Source organism: Uloborus diversus, chromosome 6 (assembly GCF_026930045.1).
Source record: "Uloborus diversus isolate 005 chromosome 6, Udiv.v.3.1, whole genome shotgun sequence".
Lineage (NCBI taxonomy): Eukaryota > Metazoa > Arthropoda > Arachnida > Araneae > Uloboridae > Uloborus > Uloborus diversus.
Window position 1 is genome coordinate 91,675,472 of NC_072736.1, and position 27,743 is coordinate 91,703,214.

The 27,743-nt window shown below is 31.6% G+C and overlaps 1 protein-coding gene across 1 annotated transcript in view; it reads right to left on the minus strand.

The window, feature by feature from the left end:
* LOC129224865 (uncharacterized) overlaps window positions 1-27,743 on the minus strand; it is a 77,456-nt gene that overhangs the window by 34,923 nt on the left and 14,790 nt on the right. Inside the window, exons 5-12 of the mRNA XM_054859412.1 lie at window positions 27,183-27,629; window positions 24,779-24,935; window positions 23,227-23,526; window positions 20,424-20,711; window positions 12,891-13,096; window positions 11,048-11,102; window positions 10,656-10,872; window positions 8,380-8,561 (exon numbers count right to left, since the gene is read on the minus strand). Of these exons, the coding sequence (XP_054715387.1) occupies window positions 8,380-8,561; window positions 10,656-10,872; window positions 11,048-11,102; window positions 12,891-13,096; window positions 20,424-20,711; window positions 23,227-23,526; window positions 24,779-24,935; window positions 27,183-27,629 (1,852 nt within the window). The remainder of the gene's footprint in view (window positions 1-8,379; window positions 8,562-10,655; window positions 10,873-11,047; window positions 11,103-12,890; window positions 13,097-20,423; window positions 20,712-23,226; window positions 23,527-24,778; window positions 24,936-27,182; window positions 27,630-27,743) is intronic.

Sequence of the window (27,743 nt, forward strand, 5' to 3'; positions counted from 1 at the left end):
TGTTCTTCACCAGAGACAGAGGACATAAAAAATGAATTTTGAACTTTAATAGTATTTCTTAACTCTTAAGGGCATTAAAAAAAATACTTCAAAGATTTTAATAAATATATTTAACTTTTTTCTTTAACTGGTCAATAAATATCTCAAATTATCTTGACTAAGTCCTGTCACATCTGATTTTCTCAATATTTGTAGATTGTACAGAGGAAACTACTCTCGCTAAAAGGCTTTCATGTGAATTATTTTCTGCAAACCAACATGCACTAATTTCGAATAAACAAGGTATATTTTTCAGAAATTAACAGGGTTTTCAAACGGTCGGACAGAAAACAGAATAGGATGTACAGTATTTTCATTATCTTACGAAAAAGCTTAATATTTCTTACTCTGTACACATAAATAGAAAAACAGGTAACATAAAGTTCAAAGAAATGTCTTGATTAAGCTGGAATTCAGTAAAAAGAGATTTAAACTACTTGAGGTTCTACAGTAGTTTTGCATAACAAAATGAAATACAATAAAGTAAAATGCAAAAAAAAAAAAAAGTATTTAAAAACGAACAATAGACTTGAGAAGTAACTTTGCCTCAACTGTTGGTAATCATGGAAACTAAAAAATCTGAAACTTCATAACTCTTGGGTTTTGTCGTGTTTTATAATTTTCTTCAGAAAACACTGAATTTTAACTAGTTTTCCAGCTTTTTTTACCCCAAGACAATTTTTGCGCTTTGTTCATATACTTACGCTACAATATGATACAAGTACCACACATTTTCCCTAAAAAAAGATTTAAGAAAACCCATATTTCTTTTTTAAAACCCAGCTTTAGTTGGGTTTTTTTTGGGTTTCATTTAAAAAACCCAAAAAACCCTGGGTCCATGGGATTTAAAAAAAAAAAAACGGGTTTTTGTCAACCCTGCCCCTACGGGCATAATGCAAACCAAATAATAGCGTAATGCAAGTTAATAATGCAAGCCAAAACCAAAATCTACTCAACTGTTTAAAAAATACTGATATAAATATTTTTTTCTTTGAAGGTTTCAAATGCTGTCCTGCCATTCTGTCTCGAAATAAAATGATCTTGCTATTGATTGTGAAAGAACAATAAATAACGCCAGGGAAATAATTTAGAAATTACGAAGAGAAGAAGTAATATGTTATGTGAGGATTAACATTTCTTGTGAATTCCAGGATTGTTTTCTAAAATCAATGTTACATGAAGTGACTTTTGCATAAGCCGAAAAAATACAAAAGATGCAAATATAGCACATAAATGAATAAAAAAATAATAATTTAACGCATGAATGAGTGAGGGCAAATTTCATGAAAGGGGGGGGGGGGGATTTTTGGTCATAATGCCATTAATACAAAAAAAGGGGGAAAAAAAAGGCTCAGGGACAAAAGTTTAAAAATTTGAATTTTCCTTTTCTCTTCTGCTCCCCGGCGAGATGGGGGGATGTCCTACATGCATAAATATGTAGTGGCTACTTCAAGGTACCTATATACCTTGAAGAAAGAAATGGACAATACTAATGTGATTAATATATTGGTACTTAACCTAACTATCATATTGAATCAATTTTAATAATCAGTTATTTGGATTTTAAATAAATAATATAAATTCTTTAGATCGGAGAATGTCAGATGGCCGCAACTGAATTTTTCAGATTTTGGAGTGGCCACTAATGGATCAAATTTGAGGATTAGGAAAAAAAATGGATAAAAAATTTAACAAATTGAAACTCTGACATTTTTTAAAAATGGGACAATTGAGGAAGAGTTGGACTATAAAATGTTCAATGAGTTTCAACAGAGGTAATTAAAATTGTAGACCCACAGTTTTTAAAAATATATCTCACTGTGGCCACTACTAGTGCGTTTTAAACTTTGAAGTGGCCACTATAGAAGCACTGGCCGCTACAGTGTGTTTACCTTATCTCAATTTTAAAGAACAAACCTTTTAGTCTATGGGCCAAGCGCAAATATCGTTCAAGTTTGTTTACCAATCTTGGGGACTACGTGAACTTGCTTGAATCTATTATTAATGATGAACTCAATAGAAAAATTCAATGTTCACACGCTGGAACTGTCTCATTAAGTTTTAATAATTAATTGAAATAGGAACTATGTTCCGTGGACTGTTAGCACTTACACAAAAAAATTTGTCTCTAGATGGCGCTATTAAACACAATATTTATAATTTAAAATTTAATAAACAGTTTTTCAACCAAAATTTTACTGTTTTACTCAATTTTTCGTTGCAAAATATATTAAAACGTTTTAAATTACTTACTTTTGCTTAGTAATTTTGTAACTAAACGGAAATCAAAAATTGTATCAATCCGCAGCTCTGAATGATCTTAATCTCAAGAATTCGTTTATTACACTAGAGCCAGCGCACAGACATTGTTAAGTACAAAAATTAGAAGGCACTTTACTTCACAAAAAATATATTAATGAATCACCGAATAGCAATAATTGACCTACAAAATCTTTAGAACATAAACAACTCTAACAGATGCCAATACATGTTTAAAAAACATTATAAAATTAAACATTAGTAGACGATAAATTAAAAATTAAAAGGTATATTTCACTTTCATATCACGATGTTTTATCTTTTCCTTTTTTAATAATATTGCTTTTTGATTACAGACGATATTTTGAGTTCATTTTTAGCCTACTTTCTCGTCAAAGTAAAATAAAATAAATAAGGACATGAAAGGTAAGGTGGATTAATGGGCTAAGGTTAATGTATCGTAAAAATATTGCTTAGTATAAAAAAAAAATTAATTTGAATTTAGACATCTTGAATTCAAATTATGTTTTTTGCAATCCCGAGTGTGTGTGTGTGTGTATGTAGGCGTGTGTGTATGTGTGTGTGGGGGAATATGTTTGTTTGTATGTGGGGGGGGTATGTGTATGTGTGTAGGCATGTGTGTTTGTGTATGTATGAGGGTAGTTGTGTGTGTAGGGGGGTAGTTGTGTGTATGTGTGTCTGTGTGTGGGGGTGGGTATGTGTAGGTAAGCATGTGTGCTTGTGTCTGTGTTCAGGCATGAGAATTTGGGTAATTGTGTATATGTGTAGGTGTGTGTGTATGTGTTTGTATGTGTAGCTGTAGGTGTATGTGTGTGTAGGTGTTTGTGCGTATGCTCGTATGTGTAGGATACGGACGCAACCTGAAGAGGGTTTTTGCTAGAGGAGCAGCATCGTGAGGCCGGCCGACGGTGGTGCTGCAGAGGGAGGCGGGGGGGGGGGGGGGGGGGGGGGTGAATAAAATCCTAGGACATCAAAACAGTCAAATGAGAACAATAAGTAATCGTGATTGCTCAAAAAAAGTCAAAAAATAGATAAAATAATTAAATAAATATCAAATTAGAAAGTAGGGGTTTGAGATGGGGAAAATATGTGTCTGTTGGTCGACCTATGTGCTCCCCACCTCCCAAAAAAAAAAAAACTTTTTAACCAATCGTTAGATTCAAACAAACTTTTTTTAAAACACTTTCAGGTCTGAGCTATTTCGACCGCGTATCTCCCTCCGAACTGGTTTTTTTTTTTTGCGTTTTGCTTGATTTTTTTAAAAATACCTGGAAGATGTGTATTTAAGTAATTTTTTTTTATTACATACTTCCAGATGTTTTCTTTCATAATAAAGGAACTATTTGAATGAAATGACAATCAATTATTAATAAGAAATTATCGAAAAAACCATGTTTGAAACTTTAAAAAAAAGTTCCACATAGGAAAACATCATTTTTAACCATAAAAGTTTGCATAGACTTAATTAAAAGCTTACCTAAATCTTGAACAAATATCTAAGAAAAGGTTTTATTTGCGAAAAAACATTATTTGGTAAAATTTGCTTTAGTATGATACATTTCAAAGCACGGGTTAGCACAAAGAGCAATACCACAAGGTTCACAATAAGTTCGAGTTTCTTTCCTTATTCTTTTTCCAGTTTGTACTTTTGATTTATTGCTGCAAGCTTTGCAAATTCTCGTAGGTTTACCTTTTTTTGCTGTTGGCAGTATTTGCTTTGGAAAATGTCTCGCAAAAAGTCTGTCAACTGGTGTTGCAGGTTGGCTTTCATTCATTATTGAGCCTGCTTTTTCAACCAACTGTAAAGCAATGTCTCTTATATATTTGCTCAGTTGTTAATTTTCATCATTTTCACACTTCACTTATCTATATAAAATGAAGGAATTCGTGATAGACATCATTATCAGATGAAAAAAAAAACCTTTTTCCACCATTTCAACGTTCTTCTTTTGAAAGGATAATATGACAGCATTTGATCCCCTTGATCTACTCCTGTTTTGTTTACATTGCATTCCAAAACAGCATCAGGCTTGCTCTTTTCTATTGGGCCAACTTTAGATTTTACGGTAACATCTGATCTAGTTGCTTTGTGTTTTGTCGATAAAATATATACATCTCTTGTATCTTTCCATTTTATTGCAAGTAAATGTTCTCTGCGTCGAAAGATCATGTCACCTTTTTTTAGGCTGGGTTTTTTTACTGCTTCTGGTAATTCCTTTCGATTTTTCATAACTGTTCCTACTGCTAAAGTGTTTTTAGACCACAAAATATCAAAAAGATTAGGACTCGAGTAAAATCTGTCCATGAATATGGTATGCCCTGTGTCAAGATACATTTCACACAGACGCAGCATAAGAGAGTTGATACTGTTATCAATGTCACCGTGTTTACCTGTATATAGTTCAATGTTCTGTATATATCCACTTTCTGTATCGCTCAATACATAAAATTTGAGTCCATACTTATTAGGTTTATTCTTCATGTAAACACGAAAGGAAACTCGACCTCGAAAAGGACACATGCCTTCATCGACTGTCAGATTTTGATTAGGATAAAAGGATTCAATGCATTTTTTTCGAATAAAATCATAAATTGGTCTTATTTTATGCAAGGGATCATGATTAGGTTCACCTCTTCTAATATATGTTGAGTTATCGTTTACATGAAGCATGAAAAATATGGAACGAAATCTGTCACAACTCATCAGCTTCGGCGCAAATGAACTTTGAAGGAAAACATCAGTTGACCAATGGTCTGATATAGAAGGTTTTTTCACTACACACATATGCAGAACAATTGCTAAAAAGAAGTACATTTCTTGCAGTTTTACAGCAACCCATTTACCCCACATTGAGGACTTCTTCAATTTATTTTGCCGTTTCAAGTTTTCAATGGTGGAACCAGCATACCTGTTTGTTTCGGTTTTGATTTTTCGTATAAGCGTATCATCAAAAAATATGTTGAAAAACTCTAGTTCTGTAGAATCTTTATCTACTGCTGCAGTCCCTTTAGATTCTTTCTCAAAAACTGGTTGTTGTGGCAGAATATCATTTGTGCTCCATTTAGAGTCATCCCTCTCATCTTTTTTTCTGTTCTCTTTCAGTACTCGAGATGTAGATGCTACTGGATCATCTGTAGCTGAGTTTGGCAAAACATTTTCCGTTTCTTCCTCTAAAATTAAAAAAAACAATAAATAAATACAGGCTCTCAATATTTTGTAAAAAATAAGCATAGCACACAAAAATCGCTGAAGAGCAAAATTTCATAATTATTTACCTGTACTATTATCATCGTCTGAGAACTGCAATTCTGCATCCCTTGGGGGCTGGTAATCTGAATCGTCATCTGAATCTTGTTCCGATAACTCTGACAAAGAATCACAGGCTAATATATCTCTCACTTCTGCCAAATCATCTGCATTTGATAAATCTAAAAATCGTTTACAAGACATTGTGTTTCATCTGTAGACACTAAGGATTCAGAAAAATATCACTTTTTGTAGTCCCCGAAGTTGGCAAACCAAACCATGTTTTTAAGCATCTTTTATGCCTTCGTCCCACAGCCTACTTCTTAAAGCGAGCAATACTTAGTGATTCATAAATTTTTTGATGAATTCTAGCTCATCATATTTCTTTGACCTTTCAAAGTCAATTGAAAGTTAGTGATGAGTCAAATTCAGAGAACAAATGTTGATGGCTCAGTTTTTAGCCTACTTTCCCAGTAAAAATCAGAGAAAGAAGAAAAAAGCATGAAAGAAGGCTTAATACATCTTAAAAATATCCCGAAAAACAAAAAAAAGTCAAAAATAAATAAAATAGTTAGATAAATATTGAAAAATTAAAAATTGGAAAGTAGGGTATTGAGATGGGGAAAAATGTCTGTCGGTCTGTCTGTCTGTCGGTCTGTCTGTCGGTCTGTCTGTCTGTCGGTCTGTCTGTCGGTCTGTCTGTCTGTCCCCCCCCTAATAACTTTTGAATGAATAGTCCGATTCGAACAATTTTTTTTTTTTGTTAGAAAGATCTCAGCAAGGACATCTCGTTCCCATAATTCATTTTTTGATTTGAACAATTTTTCGTTCAATTTTGAACAGTTCAAAAAAACATAACATTAGCGCCTACGGGAAAATTCAAATCAAAAATAAATCTTGAACTTAGAAGCGAAGTGGCTTCAAACAAACTTTGTAGGGAAAAACTTTTGATAAGAAACATGTATCGAAAATATCTTTTTGATTTGAACAAGTTTTCGTTCAATTTTGAACAGTTCAAATCTCTTAACATTAGCGCCTAAGGGGAAACTGAAAGTCAATATAGATTCCGAACTTAAAGGCGGATTTACTTCAAACAAACTTTGTTGGAAATAGCTCTTGACGACCTACTCCCGACTCCGAGAATTTAGGGGCACCTGACACCGACTCTGACTCCTGTTCCCGACAATTAATCGGACTCCGACTCCCCGACTTCGACTCTGACTTCGTAGCTTTGGCAAACATTTATACACGGAGGACAAATGACTGACTCCGATTCTTGGATATTCGACTCCGACTCCGCTGCTGTGGTTTTAACTGTGAAATAATTATTGTTGATATGATTTGTTTTTATTTTCACGCTAAAGTTTTAATTTAGGTATTTAGTTTTCGGTGAATAAACTCGAAAAATATGCACAGACGATTTTTTTTTTTTTGACAATGAAAATTATTTCTTTAAGTTGACATTTTATTGTTTTTTTTTATTTTGGTAAGTGCATTAATTCGTTTAAAAAATTATTTTTGGCAACAGGGGAAAAAGAAACGATTATTTTTATATGATGTATTTATTTTAATGAACTTATTATTATTATTTTTTCATTTTGAAAGCTGTTAAAAAATTTTTTTAATGGAAAGAAGTGTATTAGCTGCTTTGTTTAAAAGGTGCTGCTATTTTATTTGTTCGTTTTTTTGAAGAAAAGTAAGGAATATTTTATTCCTAGAAATCAGCTTAAAATATTTAAAAAAAAATATGTTTGAAAAAATTTGCGATTTTAGCTATTTTTGAGAATATTGATCAGGTACTAGAAAGTAGTATGGGTATACGGGAAAGTAGGCTCGTCTAGTTCTAGACAGAACTTCTTGTTTACTTTGCAGGGGAGAGAAATATTTAAAAATTACATATTTCTTGACGTCAATGTTAACACTTCTGAGGTATGAACTTCCGAGAATATTGCCGCTCAAGTTCAAGCTAAAGCAGATGGAAAAAAGAAAAATAAATTGATGAGGCTAACAACAAATATGAAGAATTTCAAAGTGCTCCATTCTCATCATAGTCTGACTTTTAATGTGCCAAAAAACTTCTAATTTATTTTGAAGAGAGGGTTGCAAATGATTTTATTTTTCAACTCATGAGTATTTCTTGAAAAACAATGCCCGAGGAAAGAGACAAAAAGACAAATCAAAGCAAATTAATCAATTCATTGGTACTGTACAAAAATAAAAACAAAAACAAATACTATTTCTATTTTATTATAAATAATTTGGCTTTATTGTAACCATGTATCTCTGCTATTCTTATAACCTCAGTGTTTCAAGAGATTACAGAGATGAAATCAATAAATGGAATTAATTAATGATTCATGGTCTCTGGTAAAAGTGATATGATAGATTATTAATGCATAGGAAGTAGAAAATTATGAACTAACAATGAACTTTAGGGATAAAGTCTATTTCAGTTTCCATGAAAATCAACACAAAAAAGAACTGCCTTATGCTATTGTAGTAGTTTGTTTTCAGCAAATTGTTTTCTTGCATTTGATGTGCTAGTAGTCATAATTTCACCTACAATAATGAATTGTCATTATTGGTTCTATTTTCAACTGTTATTAAAGTAGGATTACCCACAGAAGTCATTGTTTATGATTAAACTACAGTGTACTGAATTGTTTTGAGTTGGGTATAAAAATCGAAGGAAGTATTAATCAGCATGCATATGATAATGGTAACATTTCGAAAATAAATTAAATGCATTAATGTGCATTAGCAAATTGTCTAAAAATTAAAAATATGGATTCAGAAAGGTATTAGCAAGATACCTGAAGAGGAACTGAATTTTGAATAGGCTGTATTTCAGGCATATAATGCATTATGTGTTGATCCAGACATGCTAAGCACCTTTTCAAAGATTTTGGCAAGAATAATATCATTTTCTTGATGCAGTCTAAAATCTTTTTTACACATAGAAAAGAAATGATTTCGTGGGATATTTTAAAGTCATCTGAAAAACGTAACAAAAATTAATGCTATAAGATACAACTTTACATTAGGCTAATAATTTAACAAAGTTTAAAATTGCATTGATTAATGTGTTCCAGGTTAAATTTAAAAACCATCAAATACCAAAGCTTTGTACATTTAATTTGATTAATCAAAAACTAACCAAATGCATAGCTAGAGAAATTTGTTTTCCTTTGCTCATAAAACTTCTTAAAAACAATGTATTGCGACATTTATGCATGAAAATTAAAGCAGAATATATAAGATAGTATACATCCTCTAAAACATTTGATGCATCAACCAAAATCATTTATCATACATGAAGCTAGTTTTCTTGACAACTTGTGATGATTAAAAAGTGTCAAATATCAAAAGAATTTATGCATAGTCAAATATGGCAGTCTTTCTTTCTGAAGAACCCACTTGAAATTGGGAATATAAGAAAACTCAGCAGTGGCTCTTCCCTCAACTGTAGTTGTCATAAGTTGATTTTCAAGAGCATTTCTTTGTTTGCATGTACAATCAAGAAAATTCTAAGTGTTTTTGGCAACATATTTTTAGCAATATATTTTGCTGCGCTAAGCATAAAAGTGGTGTCTGCAACAAAGCTCAAACTGAGAAATTGCTTATTAAAGTTTTACGCCTCCATGTAGTTGATTGATTCAGCATTTTTTCAGAAAAATTTAAAAACATATTTTCCATACTTAAATGACTATAGAGTATTGTATTTTCATAAAATATGTCATGAAATAACCACCAAATGACAATAACTCAACTTTGTTAAAAATGCAGATACGATAGGAGTTTTGTGCTTAACATGGCAGTATTAATGTCTTTGAAAAAAAAAAAAAAATGGGAGAAGGATTCATTTGGGAGTTCAAGAAAAACCTGGATGTACATTTAGTCTAATTTCATCTCAATTTAAAAAAAATATTTCATGGTTTTCTGCTGTGTGGGGGGGGGGGGGATTAAATGCTCATGAGCATAAATAGAGGAGCTATCACTGCAAAAAACATCTGCGCTTTAAAACAGCTAAGTGTTCTCCTGTAGAGAATGTTAACCTCAAAGTGAACTAAAGACAACCATACTTTACACCTAGATTTTGTGTTTGTTTTTTAATAACAAGTAAATTAAAAATATTCATTTTATGTTCTGAATGATTACTTTTCTTAAACTGTACAGCTGTAAAAATTCATTGTAATAAAGAACAAATTTGTAATGCAATCCTACATGTGCACTTTGGCATTATAAGAATCTAGCAAATATATGTTCTTCATCACTTTGAATCATTATTAGTTATTAAGAAATAAGTTTTTAAAGAATAATTTTCTATTCTTTCAAAATGTAGTACATGCTTTTAATGAATCATTCTGCTCCAAATGAAAAACATAAATTAGGCCTGTAAAATATACCATTCTCAACAATAATATACACGATGTTAAGATACTATATTACATAAAAGATCTATTTCATTATGTCAGGTTATGCATTAATAGTTAAAATGCTTTAGAGAGTCATCATAATTTAAAACAACTCATTTTTCTTACCAGGAAACTATACAATAGTGTAATAATGAAAACGATCTAAATAAGTAGCAATCAAAAGAGCATAGTAAACATGTTTTTGGATTCATAGATAATTTCTCTTGCGTCTCGGCAATTGAAATAAGAGGTCTTCATGTCTGAAGAAATTTTTAGAAAGGCTGTCAAATTTAGCGAGTTTAGGTGAGTAATGGAAATCATCCTTCACATGCTTTGCAGATGAATGTCCTGCCACATGCAGCAGACAGTGAAATCGCATGGTCCAGTAAAGGTCTCGCCAAGTCTTTAAAGGCAATAGCCGGGTTTATGTGTCAAATCTGCCCTTGTGGCTTTTCCAACTCGCACTTGAGGGATCATTTTGGTGTTGAATAAAATAAAAAAAAAACTAGCCGATTTTTCCCAAAAGACCTTCAAAATTTTCAAACAAACCAGTTTTTTCGATTTAAATTTTTTTTTCATTGTATAACTTAAAATTAATGAATGGTGATATAATTTTGAATTAATGAATGGTGATTTAAATATGTTAAACATCAAACCATGATTTTTAGACATACCTTGAAAAGAATTAAGAAGGTTTGAATCACAGACACATATGATGAACTCCTTCAGGTTATCTTTAATTCTTGCCCATCCTTCTAAAGCATGCGAGTCAAAGCTCAAGGATTTAATTTCAGCCCAAAAGGGAATTTGTTCCTCTAAAAGACTAAAGCAATTACCATTAAATATATTCTTTTCTTTTTTTTTAAACATAACAACACAGTTTATGAGAGGCTGGGGGAGATAGAATACCTTTTGTAGTATGGTTTCAAAGCTTCGAAAAGTCCAATGTACCACCAAGATCTCTAAAAATAATTTTAATAGCAACTAAAAATTAATTATGCAATAAATGACAATAAACACCCAATGCTTTTAAATATTAATAAATGAAATATTACTGTTACTGTACTTCTGATAATGTTTTATTTAAATAAGATGAGTGCAATTCTTCCCAGGTACTGGTTCTGAAAAATAAAAATTAAAAAAAATCGTTTTTTGAAGAAGTAATAACTAAGGTTAAAAAATTTAAAACAAAAACCATTTTCAAAACAAAATATTAAACAACATATATATCATTGAGTTTTGTGCATAGCTTTAAATCCTTCTGTAAGTTAAAGACATAAATGCAGTTTAAAATGCTATATAATTTCATTAGGTGCTAAAAGTGAAAAATGTAAAAGAACCATTGATACAAAATAGTCCAACTGCAGAAATGAAGCACTTGCCAGAAATGAGTTCATTCCTTAAAATGAGTAGAGAAGGAAGAAAAGCCATGTGCTGTTTTTATGCATTTAGCAGTGTTTTGGCAAAATGAATGTAGTTTTTAAACTAGTTTTGCAAAAGAGGAAATAATTCTACTTCTGCCATATTAGATCACAAAAAATATTTGTTTTATTCTAAAAAGAAAAAGCGCTTCTGATATTTCAAATTTTTGAACAGAAAAGAAAAGCTGTTAAAGCAATCGAAAATGGCAGAGAAAAGTAACACATTTTTAACAAAATGGCTTATCAGAAATAGTTGACAGTGTAGAAACTGTTCTTAATCTTATCAGCTGTAAAATTCATTTTATTACATTATACAGTCGATTCCAGTCAATAGGACCACATCGGGACGGGATTATTTTGGTCTTAATAACCGGCCTGTCCAATTAAGCGAACAGAACCTGTGTTATATGACCGAATAGGCTATGCATAATTGTATAACACATTAAAATGCTATTATGATTATTGTGAGGCTCACATGTATGGAGAGCATACAAAGAAGAAATATTGTTGTTTACACATTTTTCATTGAAAAAGGAATTAAAATAAATCTAAGTATTTTTTTGTACTCGTTCAATGATGTGTTCAGACCAATGGAATTTTAGTTTCATTCCTTCCAGCCAGTATCGATTCAACACAATAACCAGAAGTAAAAATTAGAGAGTAAAAAAAAATAAGTTCTTAAAAGCTATTAAAAATTCCAATTAAATGTAAAATTATGTATTTTACAACTAAAGATTTTTTTTTTTTGAAATAATTTATATTTTATTCATTGAGCTTATACATCAATGATTTTATTGTACCTACTAACTAAACTGAATACATTTGAAATTTTACTGAGCTGATCTTTTCTTGAATAGTGCCGGCATTAAGTTGGAATTCAGTGAAATGTTTCCTCTGCAAATATTGCTTAGTTTAATTGAAAGTTATAGGAAACATGTTAATTTTTATGCACTTGCATTAAAAATAAGTTTTCCCTTGAAACTGGTGCAAGCAGTTTTCATTGCTATTTGAGTGTTTTATATTGAATTTGTACTTGATTTAAGAATTTGTTATAAAATTCTAGCAGAATTTTATTTGTTTATGCAAATAAAATTCTAGCAGAATTTTATTTGCATAAACTCATAGTCCTGCATTTCTTTTTCTATTTTAATACACACACAAATACAAAAAAAAAAAAAACTGATTTATGCCATCAATATACAACGTAAGTGTAAAATCAGCTATTTATTGGGAAATTGCAGAAATTATAATGTCATTAACAAAAATATTTTAAAGAGAACTTATCCATTTTATCTGAAAGCTAAAACTAAAATTAAGTGAAGAAAAAGAGAGAACATTAAATTGGCAAAACCGGAATGGATGAAAGATTTAGATAAAATTTCCATTGAAATTCACTAAATAAAATGAAGAAAAAATATATGAAATCTAAAAAGAAATGTTCTTGTATAATATACTTCATTTAAAATTGGGTAATATTTTCCCACTTACTTTTCAATCACAGGAAAAAGAATGTCATAAAGATATGCATCATTATCATGGCAAAATATTAACTTGAATATGTGGTAAGCAAATTTCACTTTACAGTTATCTAAGTAACAAGATGACAGATCATTCGTTTCTTTAAAATCTTCTGTATACTCAGCATTTTGCATCATGAGGAGAATTGAGAGAGTGCAATGATGATCCAGATAAGCCTAAAATATATTAATTAGTAACAGTTAAAATTTGACCATTTGAAACGTATACAATGCATTGCCCACATACATAAAACCAATTTTTAAGTTGCATGATTTAGTTCAGAATTAATGTTAACCAGCAATAAATAATTCTAGGTAATACCATTTGTGTTTTAGTTCTGAAAGATCTGTATGATGCATCACATATCAAAATTGAGATGCATTTAAAAGATAGGTAAAATGTCAAATAATAAGAGCATGGTTGGGGGCTATATTTTCATTCTGTAATGAGCCTGGATTAATGAACAGAATTAAATACAGCAAAAATAAAATTTTACATTTAGGTACTAACAACAAAATGAAAAGTCTGTCAGCCTTGTATGAAAACAATATGGCCAGTGTTCATAAAATTTGCTATAAAAATATGTCAGAAGAATGTAAGTAACAACAACAAGTGAATCTTTCAAAATATGATTATGCTCTGTTTAGGTAACATTTGAAGTTGAATTTTCCCATACTTTTTTTAATCAAAGAGATGCTGTCACCCTTCTGTCTTAGTGCCACTTTAAACATAACATGAGATGAAATTTATTTTCCTTTTGCACATAAACTAAATAACATTACCGTATTAATTGAGCTGATAAAACAGCAATAATAGAGTAAAAATTGCAAATAATAGAAACTTAATGCTTTTAAATGCTGCTTTTGATCAAAGTATTTTCAGCACAAGGATATTGTTTTGCCTCTAGCGTTAACTGCTTTGTAGAAACTATGCTGAACTATATTTGCAAAAAAAATCTAGACAGTTAAAAGTAACGTGCAAAAAAATTTAACTGTCTACATTTTTTTTTTCTAATTTAGATGAGCTGTATGTTTCCTTTGATTTTTTCAAAACAATTAACACTAGACTAGATGTAACACGATATCTGTGTTCAGGGCCGCCGAGGGGGGGAGGGGCAGCAGGGGCAAAATAACCCAGGGCCTGGCTTGAGAGGGGGCCGGAGTTTCTCCTCAAAGAGATTTTTTTTTCTGAGTATATGCTGCTAACTGAACTTCTTTTTGGTGTTGGAAAAGCAAAAATGTCTCTCTTTCAACATTATAGCCCCATTATTTAACATCTACATGTTTACAGCATCAAGTGCTTTTGGACCAGTTCTTTAGGGGGCTGTCTTGCAGCAAGGACGTAGCCAAGGGGTGGGTCCATGGGGTCCGGACCCCCCCCCCCCTTCCCGAAAGACCCCTGTCCTTTTTTCTCAGTTGTTGCATCTCGCATCAACAAAATGTTTCCGAAAGAGAATGTTTTTATAACACCCTGCATTTTCCACTTAAATATTCCCAGTAATCGGCAATTTTCTCAGCGCTTGAGTCAATTCAGAACACGAGAACCTCGTGCAACAACTGCAGGTTCCCAATTTTCATCTGCTTTTTGCTGTGTCACCTATTCTGTCCGAAACGGGGAAATGTCCCTTTCGACTTTCAAACCAGCTGGGTCCTGTGACCTTGAAATTCAGCCCCTCTCCTTGGTCCATCAAATAGCCATTGGCAAAGTAAAACAAGCATTTATTGCCACTTCCGCTGTATCCCACAGGCTCATTGGCGTGGTTTTCTTCATTTCTTTCTCTTTTCTTTTTGGATTTTCGTGGATTTCGTAGACGCATGTTGTACGAAAGACAGCCAGAGTGAGGTGCGTTCCTGGTGAATCAGTAATTGAATTCCGATTCTTTTCTGTTTTCACATGCAGTTTTTATCTACATCATACTTATAGGAAACATATCCTGAAGAAAAATATATGCAAAAGAAAATCAAGTTTACCCAAACTAGGTAAGTTGCAGTGCTCCCTTTTAAAGTTTTCTTAAAAATACAAACAATTTTACGTGTTAATGTGTTTTTCCATTTAAAAACTAATTTTAGATTCTAAGCCAGCAGCGAAAAAAGAAATTCTACACATTTCATATGCTTGAGGATGAGAAAAAATTATTGATTTTTTTTTCATTTTAATTCTTTATATTTTTGACTTGGTTCATTTCAGATTCATTTTATATTTTGATAACAATTTTATTTGAACTTTTAGATTATTTTTAACATTTCTCTCCTTTCTGAGTAACAAATTACATAGATTTCTTTTTCTGATGTCCCCCCCCCCCCCCCAATATTTAAGCATGATCATTGAACATATTAAATGCCCAAAAAGAATTCGTGTTTGAAGGTAAAATAAATAAAATAAATGAATAAATAAAACTTGAAGTTGATGTAACGAATTTTTTGCGGAATCAAAATTTTATAGAAAAATAATTGAAAATTACTTGAATATTTTTCTGTGATCAGTTTATGAAATTACAAGTTCGGCCATATTAAAGCATGTAATAAGTAATTTATTACAAATTAATACTTTTAAATCTTACTGAATTGTGATTCTATGATCCCAAAAGAAAAACAGTTTTTTAATTGAAGAAAAATTATCTCTCTCTCTCATCTCTTATTCGATGTTGTCCCAAAAAGCATATTTGTATTCCAATTGTACTGAGAAGTTATTTAATTAGCATCTATGCATCCATCTTTAGTAAATTGTGAAGGTAGCATTAAACGTAACAAAAAACAGGCATATGCATTTAACTATAAATTGCTAGGTGAAAATTACCGCTATTTATTGCGCTACAAGCAAAGAAACAAGAAAGGTGAATACGAGATAATTTTTTTTTTGAGTTTTTCGTTTCTATATCGCTTTTTTTTTTAATTTTTTCGACTCTCTTTTTCTTCAAGATAAAGATATTTGCTATTTCTTGCAATAAAGTGTTTTGCTAACATCGTATTAAAGAAAAAAAATCATTGCCTGCGTTGTAAAATGTGATATGTATTGTTGTTAAAATTAACTACACGTTGTTAAAATAAAATCACACAGATGTTTAATTTAATTCATTAGGTATACATTCCATTAATCGGCATGTAAAAGATCCGTTAGGTCGTTTGAGCTCTTGACAAAATTAAATTTCTTTTGCAGTTTTGCATCGAAAAGAGCTCAGGTGTCTCCATCTGGTGGAAACTGGACATCAAATTTTTCTCTGACATTCACATCCGCGCCTTAATGGTGGCATATGAATGACTGGATGCCATATGGTTGGTTCTCACTTGTTCGGCAAAAGGCTAAAGCCTCTAACACAGCCCCATTAGAAAAAAAAATGATAAAACATGGCAATACGCCTTTTCCAATATTTAAAATTTTTTCGAACAGCTTTTACCCTTTAAGGAATAGTGACTTCACTTGAGAACCCCATTTATTTCTTGCTTCTCTTTTTTTATTTCAGCTAACTGGAATCTTTGTGTCAGTTGGCTAAAGAAAAAAATTTATATATATATAAAAAAATGGTTGCATCAAAGGAAGCCTCCGTCTCTCAAAGAGTTAATAGTTTGTTCAAGCTTTTAATTGATGAAAAGGAATGATAATTATAAAACGGATAAGATTGGAAATATCATTCTATTTCGCATTTTCAAAAGAATATTATAAATGTAAATCAATAAAAACTAATTCAAGCTTTTTAAATGAAACCTTGTTAATATTTTCGTTGAGAGAGTTGTGGGATTTTGCCTGAAATGTTGTTCAAATCGGACAGGGTTACGTTATATAACATTCATATAGTTATACATTCGACTCCATAGATATAGATATATTTATCCTCATATAAATAATGCCGATGATCGAGTAACCCGCGTGTTTCAACAATGAATTCGCGCCACGGCATGATATGTAATTTGATAATATGTTTTGGTAATGATTAACATTCAGGGAAAGGCTTTATTGTGACAAGGCTGAACTCAATCCGGTAACTTAACAGTTCTACTGGTAAGACTGTGTCATCTCAGAGGAATGAAGAAACCAAAACAATGAACGCTATCTACCGGAGTTTAGGGTTAATCCACTGGTGTTAGAGTTAAAATTTCAACTATCAAAATATTACCAAACAGGCAGTTGCTTCGTTCAAATGTAGAAGAGTTGAAGCAATTTTCACCCGTCATACCTTGATGGGCTACTTTCTAGTTTTCAAATAAAATGGCATAAGTACAAATGTACATATTTTGTTGAAATATATTACAACGCTTTAATATTTTATTAAATTATCGCATGCATTTTCCAAGTAATTTCTAGAACAGTTTTCGTTTTCCGTTTTTCTTTTAATGTGCCCTTTTTATTAATAGAAAATATTTCACTCATTTTCAGGAGGACAGAGGTTCACCCATGTTTGGAAACTTTGTGTATGATAACTTTCAGTTTAATGTTAATTTACAAACTTTCAATAATTAATTTACCACTTAATATAAAATTTTTGTTAACTAATTTTAAGTAATGGCTCCATTAATTTCAATTATTTAATTAATTTTAGTTAATTATCATATTTTAATAATCAGTTTTAATTGAATTTATCTTATCTTGTGTAACTATCAGCTACTAATTCTGCTTTAGCATGCCTCCTCTTTTGAAGTTCGTGCAACCTTGGACCCCCCCCCCCTTAACAAAGTTCTAGCTACGTGCCTGCTTGCAGATGTGTTTCTGTTGGGAAGGAAAACAACCAGTAGCAGGACCACCACACACATGACAAACAGCGTGCGCTCCTTTCGTCGCACGCCTTCCTTCTTTTGCCCGCACCCGGGACACGGTTGGGTGACATCATAATAGGGATTTCCACATTTTGGATCGGACCTCTAAGCATTTCTTATGGGGTTGTGACATTATCCCTACATTTAAAATTTGCTGCAAGAGGATCTAGATCGTATTACAGAGTGGGTTGATAAATGGGGTATGGCTGTTAATGTTGGGAAATGTCAAGTGCTACATTTAGGGTATGGAAACAAGTGTACACGTTATTATTTGCAAGGTTCAGTCATTAGTCAGGCAGACAAAGTCACTGATCTGAGGGTCTTAATAAGTCAGGATTTAAAGTTTAGCCAACAGTGCAGCATTGCTAGTAACAAAGCCAATAAGATGCTTGGGTTTATCAATAGATCTGTTTCAAACAAATCTAAAGAAGTTATTCTGCCCTTATATAGAAGTTTGGTAAGACTTCATTTGGAGTATGCTATTCAGTTTTGGTCTCCTTATCTTAAGAAAGATATTAATGTATTGGAAAAAGTTCAAAGGCGGGCTACAAGGCTAATAAATGGACTTTCTCACTTAGACTATGATTCCAGGCTTAGAAGGCTAAAAATGTACAGTCTTGAGCAAAGAAGAGACCGAGGGGACATGATTCAGTTGTTTAAATTTACTAAAATGAAAGATGTTACAGGGCTGAAGTTTAGCACTGAAAACAGGACAAGGGGTCATTGTTTTAAGCTATTTAAATCTCAGGCTAACTTGGAAATCAGGAAAAACTACTACTTTAGTAGGGTCCTGGGCACTTGGAACAGCTTACCGGAAGAGGTGGTAATGAGAAAGGGAGTAGATAGTTTTAAGAGGGCCATTGATCTTCACTGGGGATTGTAAATTGACTAGGACCAGTCTAGCTGGGCCCAGAGCCTGTTGCTGGTCGTCACTTTTGTATTTGTATTTGTATATTGCTGCATAGTTTGAAAATTAAAATGCATACGGGAAAAGAGTGGTATCAATACTTGAGTGCAGTGGCGAATCCAGGAGAAAAGCTATAGGGTTGCAGCACTCCCCCCCCCCCCTTTATACCAGAGAACCTGATCCTACAACATCATCTAAGAAAACCTTTCATTTTGGTTTACAGACTTCCATAATTTCCATGCAAGAGTCCCGAACTCACCTCCCTAGAACATCATCTAAAATTCTGTTTTTAGAACTTCAATTTCGAATAATTTCTCTGAGAGATACTCTAAACCTCAGCCATTATCATGAAAAATGTCCTGTAATTGAATTTTTAGGACTAAATTTTAAGACTACTTCGGAAAGAGTCCTAAATCCCATCTCATCTCATCTCCTAACGTCATCAAAAATAGCCAAGAAATGAGTTTTTAGGATTTTAAAATCAAAAAGAAATTTCAGAGGACCGTCCTCGTCACATAATCAAAGATCATATAAAACTTGGTTTTTAAGACTTAAATTTCAAAAGAAATTCTGGGTGAAGGTTCTCCAACTTTTCTCCTTGTCATCAAAGATAATTTACTATTCTGTTTTTGGGACTTAAATTTCCAAAAAATTCCTTGAGAATACCCACAAATCCTCTCTCCCTCTACATCATAACAAGAAGTTCTGTCTAGAACTAAATGCGCCTACTTTCCTGCATACCCATATCTACTTTCTAGTATCTGATCAATATTCTCAAAAATATTGAATCAGAATTGAAACTCCCGGAATCTACACTGTTTTTCATTTTCCTCGTTGGTGCTAATGTTAAGGGATTTGAACTGTACAAAATTGAACAGAAAATTGTTCAAATTAAAAAATATTTTATATACATGTTTTTCATCAAAAGCTTTTTCCAACAATGTTTGTTTGAAGCAAATTCATCTCTGAGTTCGGAATTGCCTTGAATTTCCCCATGGGCGCTAATGTTAAATTTTTATGAACTATTCAAAATTGAACGAAAAATAGTTCAAATCAAAAAGTGAAATATAGGAATGAGGTGTCCTAGCCGAGATCTTTCAAACAAAAAAAAATTTTCTCCATTTCAATATCCTACTTTCTAATTTTTCGATATTTATTTAATTATTTTATTTTTGACTTTTTTTTTCTTTTTCGCGATATTTTCAAGATGCATTAAGCCTTTCCTTACCCTCTCACTGCGGGTGAGAATGGTACAGCACATGTTTCAACGTTTTCATATAGGTTTTGGTGGTTTGTACCATACTCTACCTATCTTATATTTTAACGAGAGGGTTGTAGATGTAAGTTATGCTGAAATTTGAACTTTGGAAAATCAAGCACATCATAAAATCGAGATATAACAAAGGCTTTATTTTCTTCATAATTTTTGAAGATGGATACCAAATCTTGTCATCTTTTTCAGGCCACTGCCAAAACTTACCTCGCTTCAACATTGTTGAAACTTCAAACTCACTTGCATCTACACCTGTGATTTTTTCCTGAGTACTTTTTCCCCTAATAACCCAACTCACCCTCTAAAATTTCAACTAGTTACTGTACCACACTCACCCTCTAAATTGTAAACTTAACACATTTGTAACTGTAGCAACATCAAAATATTTTTTTTTAAATTTTTTTTATGGTTTTAAATGATAAACCATTTCAAATAAAGAAAAATTTACATTTCATGGATAAGTAATTTAGCATTCATAGGGTTTACCAATAATTAACAAAACATGCAATGAATTAAAGGTCAAAAAATCGGTAAGAGTAATACAGAGCTTGAGAAAGAATGAAAAGAAATTATACTTTAACTATGGCAGGTGCACTGGCAACACTCCATGAGGTACATATTTCCACAGAAAGCCAAACTGATACACTAGACAGAATTTTACTTTGACCATATTCAGTATAAAGATCTCTTCTAATCCATGATATCCAAGATGCCACAGATTCACATTTTGTCCGCAAAGATAAACAAGGTTGAGGGAATCCATCTTTGAAAACATTGTATAATTCAGAAATTGGAGATGTTAAAACACCAAGCACTGACAGCAGGCAGGAACATGTGCTGTGCATTTTATACACAGCCAGAGCCTAGAGATAAATGAAAATTAAAAATTAGAAGGGGGGGGGGGGAGAATAAAACATAAATATTGAAACAAAATCAGATTCTAGGATTTTGTATCATGACATTTTTCTATCCAGGGATATTGATGGCAGTTTCCCACATCTTTAAGTACAAGTGCAACTGAAATTTTATGAACTCTGATGCATTTTCTTTTTTAACACGCTTTTATTAGCTTCACCTGTATGTATGTATGTATATATGTATGTATGTATGTATGTATCTTGTAACGGAATCTTGCAGCTCAAATTTCGCCCACTTCCTGCAATCAGATTCTTTTGATATTTGGCACACGACCTCAGACTCGATGACAATGCAATATTCTATAATCAAATTAATTAATTAACTTTTTTAATTGTTAGTTTCCTCCAATTTTAATCAATATTTTGGCATAAATCCAACAATGTGAAAACGGAAAAATTTAAAAAAATACATTAAAAAATGCTCTTCAAAATTATTTAAAAATATCTACAAAAACCTTTAATTTTTCTGCATGAGACAAAATTTGTTCCAATGTTCCAAGGTAATTAGAAAATGAAATATAATTGTTTTTAACTAATTTCATGCCGAAATTTAGGTGAGCCTTCAATTGGAAATTCATTGCTAATCGTACCATTGTTGAACAAAACTTTTATTCAAATGCATCTCAAATTTTCAAAGTAATATAAATATGATTTCTGCAAACATACATCGATGACTCACAGTAGCTTCCCATCGGGGTGCCCTTGTCTTAACTTTAAGACATTACTTCGCACTTGTTTTATAAATAATTTCATCTCCCGATAATTCTCCAACATAAGACTAAAAAACAGAAAAAAAATAATAGATTAAAAAACTAAAAAAAAACACGCTTTCGTAGCAAAATGAACTAAAAAGTGAAAAATAATCTTTGGATGATAGTAGTTGACAAATCACTTAATTTTAATGTAATACAAAAAAGTGTGGGGGGCTTCTTATTAGTTGTCTTGAATTTCGTCCATTTGTTGCCAAGCAAAAATGTAAATAGACAGCACCCCACGCTTTTTTGTATTACCTTAAAATTAAGTGATTGGTCAACTACTATCATCCAAAGATTATTTTTCACTTTTTAGTTCATTTTGCTACAAAAGCGTGTTTTTTTTAGTTTTTTAATCTATTATTTTATTTACCATTTTGTTTCTGTGATTATAATATGCACTGAAAATATTTTTAAACATAAATATAATTTTAAAACTCCGAAATACATAGGTTTTGCTTTGGAAACCCAATACTGTGCTATCTCAATTCTAGTAACACTGTACTATCTCAGTTTGTTTAAAAACAATTGCCAAGATACAAATGCCAAGACCAAGATGCCTCATGGTCCTCGGATCCATGGTGTTCGAAATATACATAGAACTGGGTGACTTTAAATGTTTCTCACACTACTCTTACTGATTCTTACATATTATTAAGTGATCTCCTGTATATATGAACATTTGGAAAAAGTTGAGAGACTTATGGGGGGTGTTCCCGCTTAAAATACTTTTTAGGTCATAAAAACCAACCTTTTTTTTCTAAGAAATTGTTTTATAATTTTTCACTTTTTTTATGTATAAAATCAGAGTATCAGACTCACTCCTATGCATTGCATGTCCAAAAATTTTTTAAAAAAGGATGCATGCATGATGCATAGTCAGAGTCGCATCTCAGATCTTCAGCAAATAACCTTTCATATTATTCAACTTACATTCACATATAAGGTAGTGAGAAGCAAAGGGATGCAAGTGGAAAAATTAAAAATTTGGAGATAACCTGTACAAATGGTAGGTGAACCCCTCCTCTGTCTTGGGGCAAGAGATAGTACTAGTAGCCCTGGTAGGTGCTGCTGTATAGCATGATTTAGAAAAAAAATTCAATGAAAGCATTCCTAGGACGTAATCTTTATACGTGTTTTACTCAAAACTCGAAAATGTCCACTTACATCCCTTTGCTAATAACTGCTTCATATATAATTAAGATTTTTTTTTCTAATAAGGGGGCTGCGTTCTAATGTTATTAAGCCATTAGTAAACCTAGTGAGATCCCCCGACATGGCATCCAGTCTTTCACGGGCCACCATTAAGGCGCAGGATGTCAATGGCCAGGATAATTTGGACGCCCAGTTTCAGGTCAGATCCTGGGTCCACAGGCATAGAAGGCCAGCGCCTAATCATCATGGGACCAGCCGGGCATATAATTAAGATTAAAAATAAACATTCTCAAAAATTCAGAGGTGATAAGGAGAAAACGGTGGTTATATTTGGATTCAGGGGGTCATTTTACTAAGAATTTTGTCAGAAGCATTTTGAAAGTTTTTTTTTTTTTTTGCTACACAATCTAATTAAACTTACTTTGTGAAAATTATTTCAAGTGATGTATAACTTCTGATTGTACTCACTTTTTTCACCTTTGGAAAAAGGATACAAAGTTTCAAACGTTAAGCATGTAAGCACTACATATTTTTAAAATCTTACAGAAACTTACAATGTTGTTTTCATCTTTGTCTTTATTCGTTCCCAAAATCTGCGAATCAGAAGTACATGCTGTGTACAAAAGTTCAGAAGCACACAGAAGAATTGCATACAAATCAGTCATGACTTGGGGAGTCCTCATTTCACTCGGGCAAGCTCGGCCATAGCGTATCAGAAATGTATCCAAAGAATTTGACAGCAAGTCAGCATAAATTTCTTGAGCAACATTCAAAGGCATAAAAAATTTCAAATCATGTATTACTCCAAGCATATACATGTACCACATTTGAATACTATATGATATTCTTTCTCCCTGAAACAAAGAAAGTACAAAATAATATGAAGCATAAGGGAAGTGAAAGTATCAAGAGTTAGAGAAACTTTTTTGTACTTCTCCGTTAAAGATGTGTCACTAGGCTCATTTTTTTATTTTTGGCAATTTTAATTTTTTTATCACTATTGCAAACTGAACATTTTGTAGTTTGTTAGATTCAACAACTTCATTTTCAAAATTCTAGGATTGCCATATACTTGGTGATATTACCTGTGACTTGAATAATTTTTCTAGTATCACCAAAGTAGAAAGTAAACAAGTCGCCAAAACAAGTGACATACCTTTGACCAAAAAGCACCAACTTTTACTACAGTATATTTTACACTACCCTTAAATATTACAGGCATTTTTTTAGATTTAGAAAAAAAAATACTTGAGTCATATTTCATACCTATCTGCAAATATTACATTTCAACAATTCCTATTCAAAACTTATTAAATAATTTTATGGTACTAAATCATTAAAGCACATCATCATATATATAATAGCCAAAATCACTGATCAAGTAAACCTCTAACGTCACTAACAATGAAAGTTTTGCCATAGCTGCATTATGTGTGACAGCATTATTTCATTGTTGAAGCACAAAAAATTCGACAATTTATTTATAATTTGATAATATTTTTTGACAATGTTTGACCTGCAGAGAAATTTTATTTTGACAAGGCTGAATTGGATCCGGTAACTTAACTGTTTTACTGTTAAGACTAATTTTAAAAGAATGAAGAAACGAAAAAGTGGTTAATAATTAACACTCTCTACTGGAGTTTAGGATTAATCCACCTAAGAGTGGATTAAATTTCAACAATCAAAATATTTCCAAACAGGCTATTGCTTCATTCAAAAATAGAAGCAATTTTCATTCGTCATACCTTGACGGGCGATTTTCAAGTCAAATATAATGACTAACAGTCAGTTCCAGGTTCTTCTAGGCTGGCATTAAGAGGCATACATTTATTACTTTCATAAGTCATAAATCCAAACGCTATACACTCTGGGGTTTGCTTTATTGATGAAGCTCCTGTCATTTAATTAGCTCTAGTTTAGGTTTAGAGAATGCAGAACTTGAATCCTGCATATCAAAATAATAGCAATAATGTAACAAATATCATTTTCTTGCATAAGGAAAACAAATGAAATTCCATAACATTAAATAATTGGTGAAAAATGAAAGTACTTGTAAATAAAACAATAAATATGTATTTGTATATAATGAATATTAAGTTCTACCTCAAAAAATGGTTTCTGATCTTCAAAGTTATAGCTGTCAGCATCAAATAAAATACCATTCGAAAGATATCTATTATGGTGAAGATAGAGCATCTCTTCTAGGTCATCTACTAATTTTTTTGATTCATGGCATACATTTGTTTCATGATAATTATGTCTATGATAGAAACAAATCACAAGATATTGTTAATAAATGAATTTACATAAATGAATAAAATTCAATGGTTTAGTAAGAAATTAGTTAAATTCACCATAAATTCACTTGTAGTTATCTTATTAGTCTCAAATTTCACCTAATAGTGCTTGTACAAGAACTAATTTCATAGAGAAAGGTTGAAAAATGTCTTAGTTTTTCCTCAGTGGAATGTAGTTTGAGAAAGAAAAACTGTCCCACATGAAATTCAAACTAGTTATCAATATAATAATCCAAAGCTCTATCTACTAAACGAACTTGCTTCAATAACAAGAAAGTTTATTCGTAAATTAATGTTTTCAAAAGAAAAAATTGTCTTAAAAATTGATATTTTGCTTTTACGATGCGTCAATTTTCGTCATTATTTACAAACTTATCTAACTTGAAATTATAAACCTTTGTTGCTGTTCTATTTTTCTTTTAGTTTGGAAAATTAAACGCTCAAGCAACAATTGAACATATATAATTTCTTTCTTTTTTATTTGGAAAATTAAATGCTCATGAATCATATAAAACTTCATGCCTGCAGATTAAGCTGGGTTTTACCTTATAAAGTAAAGTCCCGATTATTCGTGGAAGGCTGATTACTTGTGACCTTTCACAATTTCAAAAAAAAAAAAAAAAACTTAACAAGTGCAAAATCTATTTTTAGACCATTCCTATATCTTTTCTCCTCCTCCTTTTCAATGATATCAAACTTTCCAAAGTCATAGAAATCTGACTAGTTAAACCTGATTTTTACACCTAACACTACTTACTTCTTTAGTTTTACACTACTTACTAATTTTTAAATCTACCCCACTCACTGAACTTAAGATCTACACTACTTAAGCATGTAAATGAGTGACTAGAGCAGTATTGAAAACCTTCTCCACCCCACCAGATTTTTTTTTTTTTTTTCAGCCTAGCTTTATCTGATGCAGGTAATCAGTTTGCACGATTTGTTTGCCTTCTTGCTTTCCTATGTAATCCGCTTGCAATAATGAGCGATCCTTTTTTAACTTTTACATGTATTTTTACATACACTGTTATCGTTTAAAAGTATGCAATTGTTATTGATAGTTTTAGGCTACTATACACTAGCATTGGTTTCATCTAGCCGGAGGATTATCCACAAATTTGCTTATCTGCAGATACCGTGCCTCCCTATTTCGCGGATAATTGAGAGAATACTGTAATTTTATTTTGCTTAAATATGATTATCAGTTTGATGTTTTTAAAATATATTTATGAAAGCAATAAGTTATGCTCCATTGTACACCTTTTTTGTTACATAGATATGATTTCAATTTCTAGCTATGATTGCAAAGGTGTAAAAACTGGTAGAAATCTTTTTTGAATTTGTCACGGTTTCAATTAAAGGAACAATAAATAGGTTTATGAAAAAGACTGAAGAGTAATGATTGATTCTTTCACTTCTGTGTTGCACTTTAAACAATCTATATCATTCTTTCATTCCAGAAAAAAGTATAAATTTTTGTTTGGAGATTAGTTCAATTATATAGTTAAATCGATTATATTAGTAATGAGACACCTTTGGAATTAGATGGAGGTTGGAAGTTTAAAATCCAATCCAAATAATTTGGGACATTTTCAAGTCAGATTTTTAAGTGCAATGAGTGGAAATTATCAAATATATATTATAGCTACAATTAAGGCAAACAAATATTTGCATTTTAATTATTCTGCCATAAATTACAGTATAACCTTGATTTAACAATTGTCAAGGGACTAGAAAAAGTTATCATTAAATCAAGGATATTGTTAAATCATAGACATTCAACGCAGTCAAATCCAGGCCAGTGAAATGTATCGTTAAATTGAGAAAATAGTTAAATCGAAGTTATACTGTATAATGGTATCATGAAGAAAAAAGTCAGTGATACATTTCTGTTTTTGATTTAGTTGTGCTTTACTACCAGCCAGATTTTGGATTTGTCATAACAATAGTAACCAGTTTTGATATTAAATTTATGTCAGAAGGGGTGATTTAGTTTAATTTTTGCATCATTCTTGTATGTTATGGGAAGGTCAAATAACTGAAGCATTGGATAATCAGGCTTCATAAAAAAGTGGGGGACAGAGTTGAGAAAATAGTCACCTTACATTGGTCTTTAACTTTTCTACTTAAGAGAATGGAAAGAAAAAAGTGAAAGTATAAATGTTTCATATACTACATAATGACAGAAAATTAATAAGATACATAAATACCCAGGCACATCATTCTTCTTCAATATTTTACAGTAGTATTGAAGTTGATCTTTTAAAAATATGGCATTACTAAGTGCTAAGTATAAGAAATACATTGAAAATCCATCTGGGTGCTCTAGAGCGATGAATCTCAAATGTCTGATTAAATCCACAACATAAGTTTCCAGTGCATGGCAAAATGAGGATTTGAAAGGAACAAAGGCAATTAAGACTGGAACATAACTTTCCAATATTTCTATGCAATTTTTCACACTAGTTAATAAAGAGTTTGTCTGAACTGTATCAGAGCAAAAATCATATTTATTTTCGAAGTCAAGAAGATCTTTCCATTGCTTTGCTATGAAGATTTCTTTTTCTTTCTTTAAAAAGATCCTAATGACACATTCAACGTTGTTTTGTAGTGACTTTTGTAGCTCTGATATACATCCACTTTCTGCCATAATGTATCTGAAAGAAAAGAAAATGAACATGAAATTTTAAATATGCTGACATAAACTCATTACTATAGTAAGTAAAATTTTCTGCTGCATTTAATCATGTACACTGATGTTTTTTTTTTTT